Source organism: Ceratosolen solmsi, unplaced genomic scaffold, assembly GCF_000503995.2.
Source record: "Ceratosolen solmsi marchali unplaced genomic scaffold, CerSol_1.0 scaffold41, whole genome shotgun sequence".
Taxonomy (NCBI): Eukaryota; Metazoa; Arthropoda; class Insecta; order Hymenoptera; family Agaonidae; genus Ceratosolen; species Ceratosolen solmsi.
In genome coordinates, this window is record NW_011948424.1 from 5,865,542 (window position 1) to 5,879,736 (window position 14,195).

A 14,195-nucleotide genomic window follows, 5' to 3' on the forward strand; every position below is an offset into this window, starting at 1 on the left:
TGATATAAAAACGATAATAAAAGATTTTATTTCTATATTCACGCACGCGCGCACACGCACGCACACGCACGCACAGAGAGAGAGAGAGAGAGAGAGAGAGAGAGACGTGCATTAATACTTAAACTTACAGTTAAAAATAAATAATAATGTTTTTAACAAATCAAATTTATCATAATTTTTAATTAATAATGACTAGAATAATTCATTTTTTCTAAATACAATAATGTTGTTGAACACATGTTGGTATATAATAATTTACTTAATAAATATTAATGTATATATCGATATTGTTCTATAAGTTGTATCAAAGGTTCCAAAACTAGCTGCGGCGCTGTTCGTCCCCATAGAAAATCATAATGATTGAATAAATTGGCAGAAATCCGTTGATGGTAAACAACGCTGTTTAGCCTATTAGTTAATAATTCAACATCCTGGAAGAATGGACAATCGAGAATTTAATTTTCATCTACGCAGCTTATATTTAAAGAAATTGCGAAAGCAATATTACGTACTTTAGGTGTAGCTAACCAATCATTATTACTACTAAAAAATGCAACTGGTGTAGTTATAGCCCCTAAGTTATATGGTGGTGGTATTGACGATCCATATAGTAGAATATTTTTCTTGCTATTACCATAATTAAATGGTCGAAAAGTATCTATAAATTGTAATTTAAAATATTCGTTTAATGAGAAAGTTATTAGATAGTCCATACGATCCATCTCTTTTTCACTTTTTTATATACAAAAGATCCAATACTTAAATAGCTGATATTATAAGTGAATAATATTAACTAATAAATATTTCAATGAAAGCAATACTGTCGATGTAAAATTTAATTTACCAGGGTTAATGTATCCTTGGCCATAATGAATTAGTTGCTTCCAAGAGGCACCAGCTGGTATATGCCCAAGTATGACTGGAAATTTATCCTGAAATGTATATTAAAATATTAAAGATTCATTTTAATATTAGCATATTGCAGTTATTCTGTTACAGATCAACTCTATATAACTAATTGGGAAATTATATTTTTTATACTAATCGAAAATGTAGCGTGAAAATGGATTTATAAATTATTCTATTATTAAATCATTATTATATTAATATAGACGATATATTAGCTTTCTTCATTCTAATGCTTTTGCATTACATGAAATATGTAGATTTCACTTTGACTTTATAATTTATTGTCGTTAATTAAGTATTATTAAAAATCATTAATAAACATGTGCGTTTATCGTTTAATTTCGTTTATATGAATGTACGAGAATTTATAGAAGAAGTATGTTTAATTAAGTATGTTTTATTTGAAAATTCTTATAAACTTCCGTATAAATATCAATAATCAATCATTTTGCAATAGGCATTAATTTTTTTAATTTGTATGCAAGCTCGAGCGCGCGCGCGTGTGTGTGTATGCAGCGTAACTCACAAGATCAATTTCATGGCTAAATCCAACTAGCAAGTAGAACTTGGTACTGCAGAAAATTTGCGTTGGTGCGGCACTTTGGCAGAATAGTCTGGAAATGAATTTACCCCACCGAGAGCGGGACTCGAGTTCTGGATAACCAAAATTCTCCCCTACCCACTGTAAGAGATTTTAATAATTACAGCTACTTTTTAACTTACTGTAAGTTGTTTGTAAAATTATTTATTTAAAATGTTTAATACCTTTGGAAAAATATATTTCAATTTGTAAAGAAAATGCAATGTTAATTTCAAGAAGCGCACTAGTGCATCCCCAACGAAACTGTCAGTGTAAATCTGCATTTTTATGCAATCGAGGACTAATCAAAATTATTTTTGTATAATGAAAATTTTTGCTCAGGCACGCAGTGTTAATATCAGATGTACAGAATTCATTAGTAGAAAAAAGAGTCTGAATATATGATAATAATATGTAGAAAATTCAAATAAAATGAGTTTTTAAATCTTGGCAATTTTATAACATTTTCCCACGACGTATTTACTTGTCTGTCAAGATTCCATAAATTCTATGTTTCAAGAGATGACCTCTTATTTTTTACTACTGAAATTGAATTGATAAAACATCGGTAAATATATACACAGTTCATATTAGAAATAGAATTAAATATATTAGAAAAATTGAGATTTAAAAAACAAATATATATATATATATATATATATATATATATATATATATATTATAGACTTTGTCAGACAAATCACTCTAAATTTGCATATTATAAATTAAATGTCGTTTATTGATATTATTTAGTGAATTATTACCTATTGAATAGTATAAAATTGACAATATCTTGATTTTCATGGATAATAATTCAGATTCGAAATAGATGCCAATTTTTATAGAGTTTAGATTTGAGTTGGCTTTTTTAAAATAATCATGAGTATGTTGAAATTGAAGTATATTTATGCAAAATGATTAGTAACGTGTCACGTGTATTTTGATTGATGTTACATGACATTAACTATCCAATTAGAAATTTTAATCCATGAAGCGAGGAAAAAAGTTGCAATAATAAATACCTTCTATACAGTCGAATAGCTCAAGATCATTTCCATAAAGGGCTCATCAATCTTTTATCTCGTTTGAAAGTAAGTAGGGCAAGTATAGCGGAGAAAGTACAACGTTAAATACTTAAAATATAAATGATACTTTCAGAATGAACACCATTGATCTTCATTGATGATACTGACAAATATTTAAAAATATCTTTATATTTCAGAAAAAGGAACGACGCCTTATTTCAAATAGATCCTATGTCATAAGAGAGATAGATGGAGACAGATAGAGATAGATAGATAGAGCTAGATAGATAGATAGAGCTAGATAGATAGATAGAGCTAGATAGATAGATAGAGCTAGATAGATAGATAGAGCTAGATAGATAGATAGAGCTAGATAGATAGATAGATAGATAGAGAGTGAGTGAGTGAGAGAGAGAGAGAGAGAGAGAGAGTGAGAGTTAAAAAATTTTCTCTCGACAAAATAAGGACGAATCAACAATTAATTATAATTCAAGCATAGAGCACTAAAGATACGTAATTCCTACTCTTCTATATTCAATAATTTTATATTAACCAATTAATTCAAATTATAAAAAGTACGTGTAATATGATTGTCCTTATATCGAGGTGCGAGATTCAGCTGAAGGGAACGAGATATTCCCTACCTCGTGCAGAATTAACAATTAACAATGTTCTTGCAAATGTAAGCCAAATAGAGGATAAAGAAGAGGCGCTGATTAGATAATACAGGCGTCGACAAATTCGCCCATTGCCGACATAATTTGACGATTTACCAAAAATCCATGTCAATGCGTCCATTGTTCCACGTGCGTCTGCAATTGATAAACCATACTCGATTGTCCGGATCGAGATATAAACAATGATTAATCGCATAAAGGCCGGGGCGACAGTCGTGCGCAGCGTTCGCCCCGCCAATAAATAAGCGCCCCTTGTGAATTAATTGCTGAGCCGACGACCGAGAGGGATGAGAAGAAGGTGATGAGCGTTAGAGCGATGAGTGAGCGGGGATCGAATAAGCGATAGAAGTAATAAGGAATGAGAATGAGACGCACCACGCCAAAGTATGTCAGCTTGGTGAGTTGCGTAATAGGACCGCGCAGATAGCCGGTAAAGGCCGCAGGTGCGAGGCCGGTCGCGAGCGCAATCTTGCCGTTGTACTGAGGCTTCTGCGAGGCCATCACGAGGAACTGGGTCGTGCCCTGCGAGTGGCCCACGTAGAAGAGCGAGCGTCGACCCGTCCTAGCTAAGATGTAGTCGATACTCGACGGCAAGTCGTGAATGCCCAGCTCGTGGTAGCTGTAACAGGCCGATTGGCGCAAGAGTTGAGGCTTCTTCTCGACATTACGGCCAAAGCGCAGGGCAAATGTCGTCGCCCCCGTCGTCGTTTGCGTTGAGTGGCAGGAGTGACAAGGGGAGGAAGAGGAAACGGTTTTTCAGAGCTCTGGTACAGTTTGTGCCGCGCTTTCATTTGGCTCGGTAATGCCCGAATGCGCGGTAGTCGCGTGTCAATTGGAAGATTTATTGTGGCGGGAGGGGAGGGGCAATGATTTGCCGTTAGGCAAAATAAGGCGCGTTTGGTCGCGCATCGGCCGCACTTGTTAATCGAGCGAATGATGAGCTTAAGGGGAATGCGCGCACTTTGTTTTTCAATTGTAGGCACTAATATTCATTGACTTCAATTGGGATTAATGATTGAGCGACTGATAGGTTGGCTGGATTAGCGTCCGTGCGTATGTTTTTTTTTTTTATCCCACGATTCGATAAGCTGGTGCTTACTCAAATTGTTTATTAGAATATTATTTTGATTAGTCCGAAAAACTGTTTACATGTTTACATTCGACTTAGATAAAAAAATCGAATATATCCGATAGTGTGAATGTTTTTTATATGGCTGTTCGAATTAAAATGTCATTGTTGTCGAATGCACATAAATATGTGATAAATTTGTGAAGTTAATGAAATTAATGTTAATCGATAGATAATGAATTCTATCTGTATTACTAAGTACACTAGCTTCACTAGATCAAATAATCTGAGATTAAATCATTATTTTATATGTAGATATCGTGATACACGAATAATTAATATTTTAAAACGAGTTTTAACATTTTCACTCTACAAATACGGATTTTCAATCTCAATCGCAAGTATAGTTTTGCCATTAAAATTCTTAAAAAATAAATTGAAATTCCCTTTTTAATTCTGTTAATATAGATTTGTTGTTTATAAGTTTACCCATCAACTGTAAATTTAATTATTATTATTTAAACGATATATATAAGTGTGTGTGTGTGTGTGTGTGTGTGTGTGCGTGTGTGTGCCATTATACAAGTGTGTATATTGCGATCAAAGATAAAAAAATATAAGCAAATATATATTATGTACTTATGAAGGTTTGAAACATTGAATATATAAGTCAGAGTAATCGTCCTCGTGAATCTTCTACTATTTTTACACATATTTTTCAAAAAAAAATAAAAACAATGCTTAGTTAATATCTACTGATTTTCAATATCTCAAATATTTTACATCGCTCACTACACACGAGCAATGATATATGGCTGTTAAAATCAATCAAAACATGGAATCGAATCATTAGACTGCAAATAGAATAATAGTATCAAACGCGCAATAATGATTAAAATGAATTGTTATTGGTAGATTTAATAATAAGTTGAATGCCTCGTTCTATTATTTTTTAATGATAGTTCGCATATTTTAGATATCTATCAATTTTTAAATGTATACTTGTATATTTAATCTAATTTCATATTATTGATCGATTCTTTAATTATTGGCACAATCATTTTTATACTATAAAATCTATTTATAATATTCTGAAAACTTGCAAAAAATAATTAATTTTAATTAATTACTCGCATTAACGTTACTAATACCAGTTGTTTTTAACTCCACTAAAATTATTTCGTTCGTTCGTAAATAAAGAGAAAAAAGCCACGTAATTTAGAACACAGGCACAACGACGACATTCTTAATTCTACCAATACTATTTCATAACTCATATTCGTAGGAATATTTTAAATAATGATAAAGGTCGGTTTGCCTAAAATCCCAAAAGTAGCGATGGGTAGGATCCATAGTGGTGTGGTTTCTGGAATAGATGTTGCCTCGATTATTCCCAAGCCAGACATCATATCCCATATCTGCAAGAGCATAGGCTGGAATATAAATAATAGAAGAATAATTTAAACTAAAAAATAGAATTTACGGTATTAAATATATATATATATATATATTGAATTACGAAGAAAATGCTTATTTTATCAAAATTAATATATGAATTACTTACAATTTCAGTTTATTTTGCGTTTATAATTCAAGAACTTTAATAACAAATACATATTTTTACAAATATGAAATAACCTCTTGATATTTTCGATAAAATATTAAAAATGTAAATAAAAGTATGGGTGATTAGAAGTAATTCTAAAAATATTTGTTATTTAATTTTGCTATTTTTATATGAATAGAGACCTTTTAATATATGCCATAATAAAATAAGAACAAATTTTAGTTATCGACAAGTTAAGAATTTACTGTAATTATCGAATTAATTATACAATATGAATTATACAAACTATCTAAAGAAGAAAACATGCGATGATAATTTTCGGTGATAAGTATTTTAAGATCATATAAATATCAACATGACAGATCAATGTATTAGATCGTTTGACAGAACATGATTTACTTTATCCAAAAGACTTGTAAATAAATCAATCATTGTTATAATGATAAGAATATTTGCTCGTAAGTCAGTACATTTATATCCAATTGTTGCTCATTACTTCGAGTGCACATGTATATAAAAATAACGTTAATTACCACATATACCGACTATCCTTTATTTTAATGTTATGATAATCATTAAAAATATAAAAAAAATTAATTATACATCATGTGATTTTTGTTACTTATGTTGTAGGTCGAATAAATGAAAAATAAATAACTCAAAGGATTTATTAGCCTTCCATGCTCAATCATTTGTTGCACAATTAAAAGAAAAATCTTTATAGCGAAAAGATTTAAGTATCGCTATAAATTTCATTTAAAATGATCTACGCGAACGTTGCATTTAAGTAGTACAAATACCATCATCATAAATAATTATTTACTTTTGATATTAATGTATATTAAAATTGTAAAAAAAAAAGCCAAATTACATTTTGATTTATTGAAGTGTGTGTGTGTGTGTGTGTGTGTGCGCGCGCGCGCGTGCGTGCGGGTGAGTGGGTCGTATGTAAAACAAACAATGACAAACGAAGAAATATGTGTATATTACACCTGAAAATATCTTTCATGCAAATAATGCAAACAATTTATTTAAAGAATTACAATTAATAAGAAAGATATCAAAAGACTTATAAATGAAAATACATTAAGCTTTGACGGTTTTAAATCTGGATTAAATTGTTTTTTCCGCCTTGACTCATTATTATTATTAAAAAAAAAAAAAAAAAAAACGCTATTGGTAAACGTTAATTGCAATAATAAATTTTAATTTAAAAACATTTAAGAATATCTAAATAGTTATATTAAATTCCAAATGAAACGAAATTAAATGAAATTTAATTACGGCAATATTCCTTTTCTATTTCAGTCAAACCAAATTAAATTTATTAATAAAATTAATAAATTTCTATATTTTCTAAAATGATATTTTCTAAAACAACCAATGAAAAATAAAATACAACTATTCAACTAAATTCTATTATTATAATTTTTATAATCTATTTAGTTATATCTTATGTCAAATAACAATTGAACTAAATGATTTATAATTTATCTTACAAATAACATTGTTAAAAATAATATATGAAATTAGCATTAATTAACATGTCATGCAAACAATTGTTAAAAACATATTTTATATATTTTAAATTTTTTAATAAATTTGCATATAATGTTACTACACTCTTTAAAAAATTTAAAAATTGCATTAAACACTTTTTTTTTATTTAAATAAACAACATCGTTGAGGGTAGCCTACAAAATTTACTAATTCATATGCATACAATAAATGATCATGGTTTTACGAATTTCGAAGAATTCAATAAGCAAAAAAATCTTACTGAAATTTGGTCTATATGAGAATCTTTTTAAACCAGTTTATTGTAAAAAAAAATAAAAATAAATAATAAACGATCATTCAGTAGTAAATGTTTAGATTCTATGTGGAGCTATTAAGTGAGACGACTCACATAACTTGTAAAATGTTGAAAAATTTCATTATCTTTCCAATTTTCTTAATTTAATCGGCTAATGCATTCAATATCCATTAATTATTACATTGATGCTTAAAACACAAATAGCTAAGCACTCTACAAAAACAATAACAGATCTTAATAAATCTCTCGGCGCCCTATGAACAAAAAATCATAATAAATTAACAGATTTGAAGTAAAAATTACCGTGACTTCAACGATTAACTAAGTCCGTGTATTTCATCAATAAAAGTCGTAAGGATTGCATGCACTGGACCAAGCAAGTTTTTGCAAATAGGAAAGCTATAAACTACAATGTTGTGTAAATATGAACGACGGAGTTAGAAATTTTGTATGAGGCTGTACAGGTTGCCAGGAAATTTTTACGTAAGAATAAGTGTTGTGGTACGTTGTAACTGTTATTTTGAATATAAATTCAGTCAAATTTTATACGAATGAACTTGTACATAAATGCAATGAAAAAGGATTTTTAAATGAATTCCTTCAATTTTAAATAGATAATCGTTTTTATACATTTTTTTATTCTAAATCCCATTAAAAATATAGGCTAATTTGTGTTTGACTTTTCTCGAATTATAAATTACACGCTCATTCTTGTATTTATTATCACTCGACTGTCTTACAAATATTCTTGTTTTTATTAGTTATATACTTGAAAATGTTGAAATGTTGACATATGTGTAATGTTTCGTGTCAACAGTACAAACAAAAAATATAGGATAAATGTTACTGATTATACTCTGTTTCAATAAACTTTATAGAAACTGAATAAAATAATATTGAATAAATCATCAAATAATATAATATTGAAAACACTTGGATATTCATTCGAATAATTAAATAGACAAAAGCAGTATATCATCACATAATATCAGAAATTTCTTAAAATCTTTAATTCTTTTATTTTATACCAAGAATTTATTTTATACAAATTTTTAATTAATTTAATATAATGTCTTTGATAGATACATCAATTAATACTTGTAATTCATGTTAGTATTATTTATGTTACTAGCTATACTGGCTATTGTAAACTTAATTAATCTTGAATAGGGATTATTACATTGTGCATTAGTAGTTTTGCAATCGTTATATTCCTCGCAATTTTCTTGAAAGTATCGTGCTGACATTTTATAACTTATATTAACATAAATTTGATTAAAATTCAATGGTCAATTTTATAAGGTTTATGCGTAAAGACATTGGATTGACTTGTTTATATATTCAAAAAATTATTAGTCAACTTTGTATAACATTTGCTTTAAATTTATGCGACATACGAGATTTAAATATACAGTGTATATAGTAAGTATATCGAATGAATTAAACTAAATTAATTAAATTAGTTCATTCAGAATGGATATATATGAATTTTACAAAAAATTGCCAATAATATGTATAATAATAATAATAATAATAATAACAATAATAATAATCATAATATGTATAATTAATATAACCGATTAGAAAATTACAAATTCCAAATGATCGGAGAATTACATATAATAACGTAATAACAAGAAACGTTAAGCAAATGTCAAAACTTAAGTTGTAGATTATAATATTAAAAAGCCTCGATGCAACTCGTCATTAGTTTCTAGCTTTAATTAATATATCCAAGCTTATTTCGATAATATTCAATTAATTAACAAATTTCAGTTGTTACACCAAATTTTCGTAATATACCAATTCTAATATGTATTCAAATAAAAAATAATATCAAATATTTGAATGCATGTTTCATTGATTAATATATATATATATATATATATATATGTATATATATATATATATATGTATATAATACAATGATAATAGTTTAACAATTAATAAGTTGTTGTAATGAAATTTCGTTATTTGAAATGTTATTTCTATTTACCTAAAGAATTTCCTGGTCCCATTAGGATCCAGTCAGCTGAACTGCCGCCAAGGCCATGCATGAGTAAAACCGGTGGCCGCTTCGAGCAATAATTTTCATGATTTCCACGACTATACGGGATTCTGTGAAGACATAAAATGTATCCATCATCGGTGATGGTGGTGTGCTTCTCGAAAGGATAGCCATACTTCTTTATCAGTTCATCCTTGACGATAAAGTAAAATACTATTATTACATCATTTATATAATAGGATGTATATTACACAAGCACTCATATAATTAAAACATGATGATAATTATCGTAATGATATTCAATATATTTAATAAAATTTAATTAAATTAGTAGCTTTGCCAATAATGAAATTAACTTGTGTTTCCAAACTTATGTGTTTTAATATATATTTAATATGGATTTCATATTATGCTTAAACATACATTAGCATTATCGTCATCGATATCGTTATTATTGTTGTTATTATTATTGTCGTCGTAGGGATCATCATCATCACTGCTATCGTTATTATTACTATTATTATTATCATTGTCATTCCCATTATTATTATTAATTTAAATTATTGTTAATATAAATTTTTATTGTTATTATTATTAGTATCGAATATAGTTTACTGATAAACTTTATTAAAATTTGGCGCTTATATAATAAATGAACTGTTTAATTAATTTTACGAATTTTTCACAATAAAAAAATAATTGCAGTTAATATTTGTAATGATATTATGCAAATATATATATATATATATATATATATATATAAAATTAGGATAAAATAAATTTTTGTTATAAATTATTTATTTATAATCATGCTTTTAACTGATTGATACAATTATTAATAAATTAAATATTTATTTTTAAACTAATTAATGACTAATTTATTCTGTTAATTTAGACGCAATAGTAACTTGTTGCTTTGATACATTTAAATTCTGTTTTCATGGTATTTATTCGATTAATTAAATTTTTACGTTAAATTAGATAGATAATTTTAATTATACAATGTGAGAAATGAAATCTTCATAATGTGTACTGAAATTTTGGGAATAAATAAATAATCGACGGCTTCTAAATCGTTTAGCTTATTTCAATAATTTAACATAAATTATACGTGGATCATGAAATAGCAACTAAATAATAAATTACAATTTGACCATTAAATTTCTTTTGTACGTAAGCAACGTTCGTTTGAATTTTAATAACAATCTTAATAATATTGTCGATTACACTCAAGGCCAACTAAAATGCTGCTTATTTTGTCTTTGCCCCATGACTTTTACGCGCAAGTAATGTGAATGACATTTCCGTCGTGTATTATCGGAATGGGAGCCGTAGTCAGAGAGAGAGAGAGAGAGAGAGAGAGAGAGAGAAAGATGAAATAAAAGAGACAGGAAGGAGGAGAAAAGGTAGACGCTCGCGACGAAGCCCTGGTCACGTTGAAATCGTGGGCTCACGGGAGCCGAGGGCACTTACGGTCTTGAGCTCGATGTCGGGATTGGGGTCCAGCTTGGCCCGGACGCCCGCAACTCCTGAGACGGCTAACATCGTAGCCAGCAATTGGCAGGATCGTAGAGCGAGGAGCCGCACCACGGACGACATATTATCCCGCGCGAGAGGCCAACTATCCTCCTCGAGCACGACTCGCTCCTTCTTCGGCGCGTTGCGTCCTTAATGCACTCCGCGGCTATCGTGTGCGTGTGCTCGTGGCACGCGCGCGAATTCGCGAGACGCAGGGCAATAAAGCGCACCATGTCGTTGCGCCGACTCTTATACGCACATTAGAACGCGCATGGCGCTCCTTATTTCTCTTGGCTATAGGCAAGCGCGGCACCTTGCTCACTTTCTTTTTTTACCTGTGCCTCCTCCGGCGCCGACTCCTGTCCTCTTATCGCGTCCCATTGTCGACTGCCGCCACTGCTGCCGCCGCCGCCTCCACCTCTTCCTCCTCATCCTCGTCCTCTCCCTCCTCCACCACCTTCTTATTGTTTCATTTTGATGGTGCTTTCTTTGAGTCTAGTGATTAGTGATGGGATGCGCGGGCGAAACATAGAGATGTTCGCTCGATTTGCTTGGGTAATAGCTGGCCGACTGTCTTAGTCAATCATTGATCGTAATTATTCTAGGCATTGAGTATTTCGACGATTAATGAATGTCAATGGAGCGGAGCGCTAAGGCCATGACAATTGTCGTTGGTGTTCGAGGTACGTCGGCGGCTTTTGTTAGCTTCTTCAATATAACGAGTCGATCGGATTGGATTGAGTTTGAAATAAGGTGACACGACGCATGATTTCAGGGCTGGGGGGGGGGGGGGGCACGAAGGGCTTTTTGGGGGTACTAGAAGTGCTTTTTCAAAATACTCTTTCAAGTCAAGGGGCTAATAGTAATGATTTCTACGACAAAATCATTAAAGATTGGATAAGCCTGTATTGGTCATGAATATCAGCAGCACTTAATCTCACGATGCAAATCATAAAATAAGAATATTCAAAATCATTGATTTAAATACCCATAGCTTATCAAGTGACTTTTAAGAAACAAATGAATTTTTGCAAATGGAACGGAAAATTATCACCTTCCGTTCTTTATATTTGCCTTTTTAGACAATCCGTCAATATAAAAATTTGGTTAACGTCGATTTAGCGTATCGTTATAATTCTTCGTCGATTTCTTAGTTTATAGTCGCAGCATTTTTCATCCTCCAGGTAATTGACAACTTGAGTCAGTGACATATAATAATATGATATGTCTATTTGCTTTATTTAATTAATATCGTAATCTATCTGATATTACGTTCGGGCTTAGTGAGATATTCAGTTAACTTGAATATTAATAAACATAATGTAATAAATTAGTATACTATTGGAAAAGTAAAAAAAAGTATGTAAAAACACAACGTCTGTAATAGCGTCGAAGTAATGCCAAACACAATATTTTAATATTAATACAATTAGTATAAGAGTTTAACATAAAAAAAAAACATACATAGAAAAAAAAAGTGGTTAAAGTAATTTTTCAAATATCACCAGTAATCTGATGATGTTTCTTTTTAACTTCAACATATTTTATAATAATTATTTTTTCTTTTATCTAGCTACAGAACGAACTCGTCACTTGTTAATGTCAAAATACCAAAGCTACTTACAATTTCATTTAATATACATACATTTAGTATGCAGTTCAAATGTAATCGAATAAATCGAATAAAATGAATAAGTTATTTTTTATATTAATACAAAAGAGAATATTGAAATATGTTTAACCTCGGATATATTTCGATTGATAACTATTCGATAATTAAATATTGTCAATTCCTTTATAATATTATATTATCTCTTTTATAATTATTTCTATCCCAACTATTGCTATAACTGAAATTTCATGATAAAATGTATCATTAGATTATATTCGATGATATTTGAAATCTGTACGGTATGTTGAGCATCTCATAATCGTATCGAAAACTTTCAATAATTCTATTTTTATATAATTTGTACATTACGTTGAAAGAAAAAAAATTTTCAATAATATCTTCATGGTATTATCGTGCTTTTATGCTTTCAAGTTGAAGTCATTAAGAGGTATTATTATTTTACCTCCATAGAGAATGGCAATTGCAATAAGAAGTACAAATAAATAATTAAAAATTAACTTGTCCAATTATTTTTTACTAATTATCTCCTACCGCTCATAACATTTTATTTATCCTTAATTCTGTATTTACACTATGAGACGACAATCAGTGCAATTTTCTATAAATAAACATTAAATTTATTAAAATTTATAATCTTATGTATTATAATAATAAGGATTACAAAATTAAACAAAATATTTGTAAATCCATTTAATTTACATAATGCTTAATGCTATTTAGATAAGAGAAAAGCCCTTGACTTTAAAGTAATCAAACATTTACACTTGAGAACCTTAAACTCATGACGTCGACTTATTTATTAATAACTAGACTAAATCGCTCTAGGCTATACATATTTTTAAAATAATTTTTTTTATAATAATATATTGTATTATTCTATATGATATTCAGATAATAATGTACAATGAAAAATGGATAATTTACACTTGGCATTCGCATGAATCACGCTGTCAACTTAACTTATATATATATTAAAAATAAAAGTAAAATATCATTTTAATTGTAATAATAAGAGGTGAATTTATTTATTTATAGTATGTAAATGAGATACGCTTTATACGTATAATTTATTATAAATTTCAAGCATAATGAAATTAAAATTAATGTATGCTTATTGTAATATCTTAAGTAATTAATCCACAATTTAATATTGAAAGTGTAATACATAAAGCTATTTATTGCTTAAATCTATTAGCACGAAAGTATTAAATTTAAACAAATTATTTCTAGAAATTACTTAAAAGGTTATTATTGAAAATTAAGGTATCTATAAGTATAATACGAGAATACTATTGCAAAATATAGTGCTTAGTGAGATTACAGTTTCTAATAAAACCTATAATATTACAGAAAATTGTAGTAGACATTGCATAGCGGTAGAACAATCAATTAT

At 29.2% G+C, this 14,195-nt stretch overlaps 1 protein-coding gene across 2 annotated transcripts; it reads right to left on the reverse strand.

The window, feature by feature from the left end:
- Positions 1-217: 217 nt before the first annotated feature.
- Positions 218-11,226, reverse strand: LOC105362606 (lipase 1). 2 transcript variants are annotated; one of them, XM_011500078.1, is made up of 8 exons: positions 11,125-11,226; positions 9,640-9,844; positions 5,579-5,693; positions 3,567-3,810; positions 1,436-1,591; positions 845-932; positions 513-658; positions 218-431 (listed from the first exon to the last, which is right to left on the reverse strand). In XM_011500078.1, the coding sequence occupies exons 1-8, from the start codon at positions 11,194-11,196 to the stop codon at positions 270-272; spliced, it is 1,188 nt and encodes a 395-aa protein (XP_011498380.1). In that variant the 5' UTR covers positions 11,197-11,226; the 3' UTR covers positions 218-269. The 2 variants fall into 2 exon arrangements, with proteins under 2 accessions (XP_011498380.1, XP_011498381.1); XM_011500079.1 differs by lacking the exon at positions 1,436-1,591.
- Between the last annotated feature and the right edge of the window lie 2,969 nt (positions 11,227-14,195).

What these genes read in the sequence shown, in the direction of transcription:
- LOC105362606 (XM_011500078.1), bottom strand. Translation starts at nt 11,196, where the DNA reads ATGTTAGCCGTCTCAGGAGTTGCGGGCGTCCGGGCCAAGCTGGACCCC. An exon ending in AGCTGACATACTTTGGCGTG is followed by an intron (nt 1,592 to 3,566) that starts GTGCGTCTCATT and finishes AATCTCTTACAG; the next exon opens with TGGGTAGGGGAGAATTTTGG. An exon ending in CCAAGGATACATTAACCCTG is followed by an intron (nt 659 to 844) that starts GTAAATTAAATT and finishes TACAATTTATAG; the next exon opens with ATACTTTTCGACCATTTAAT.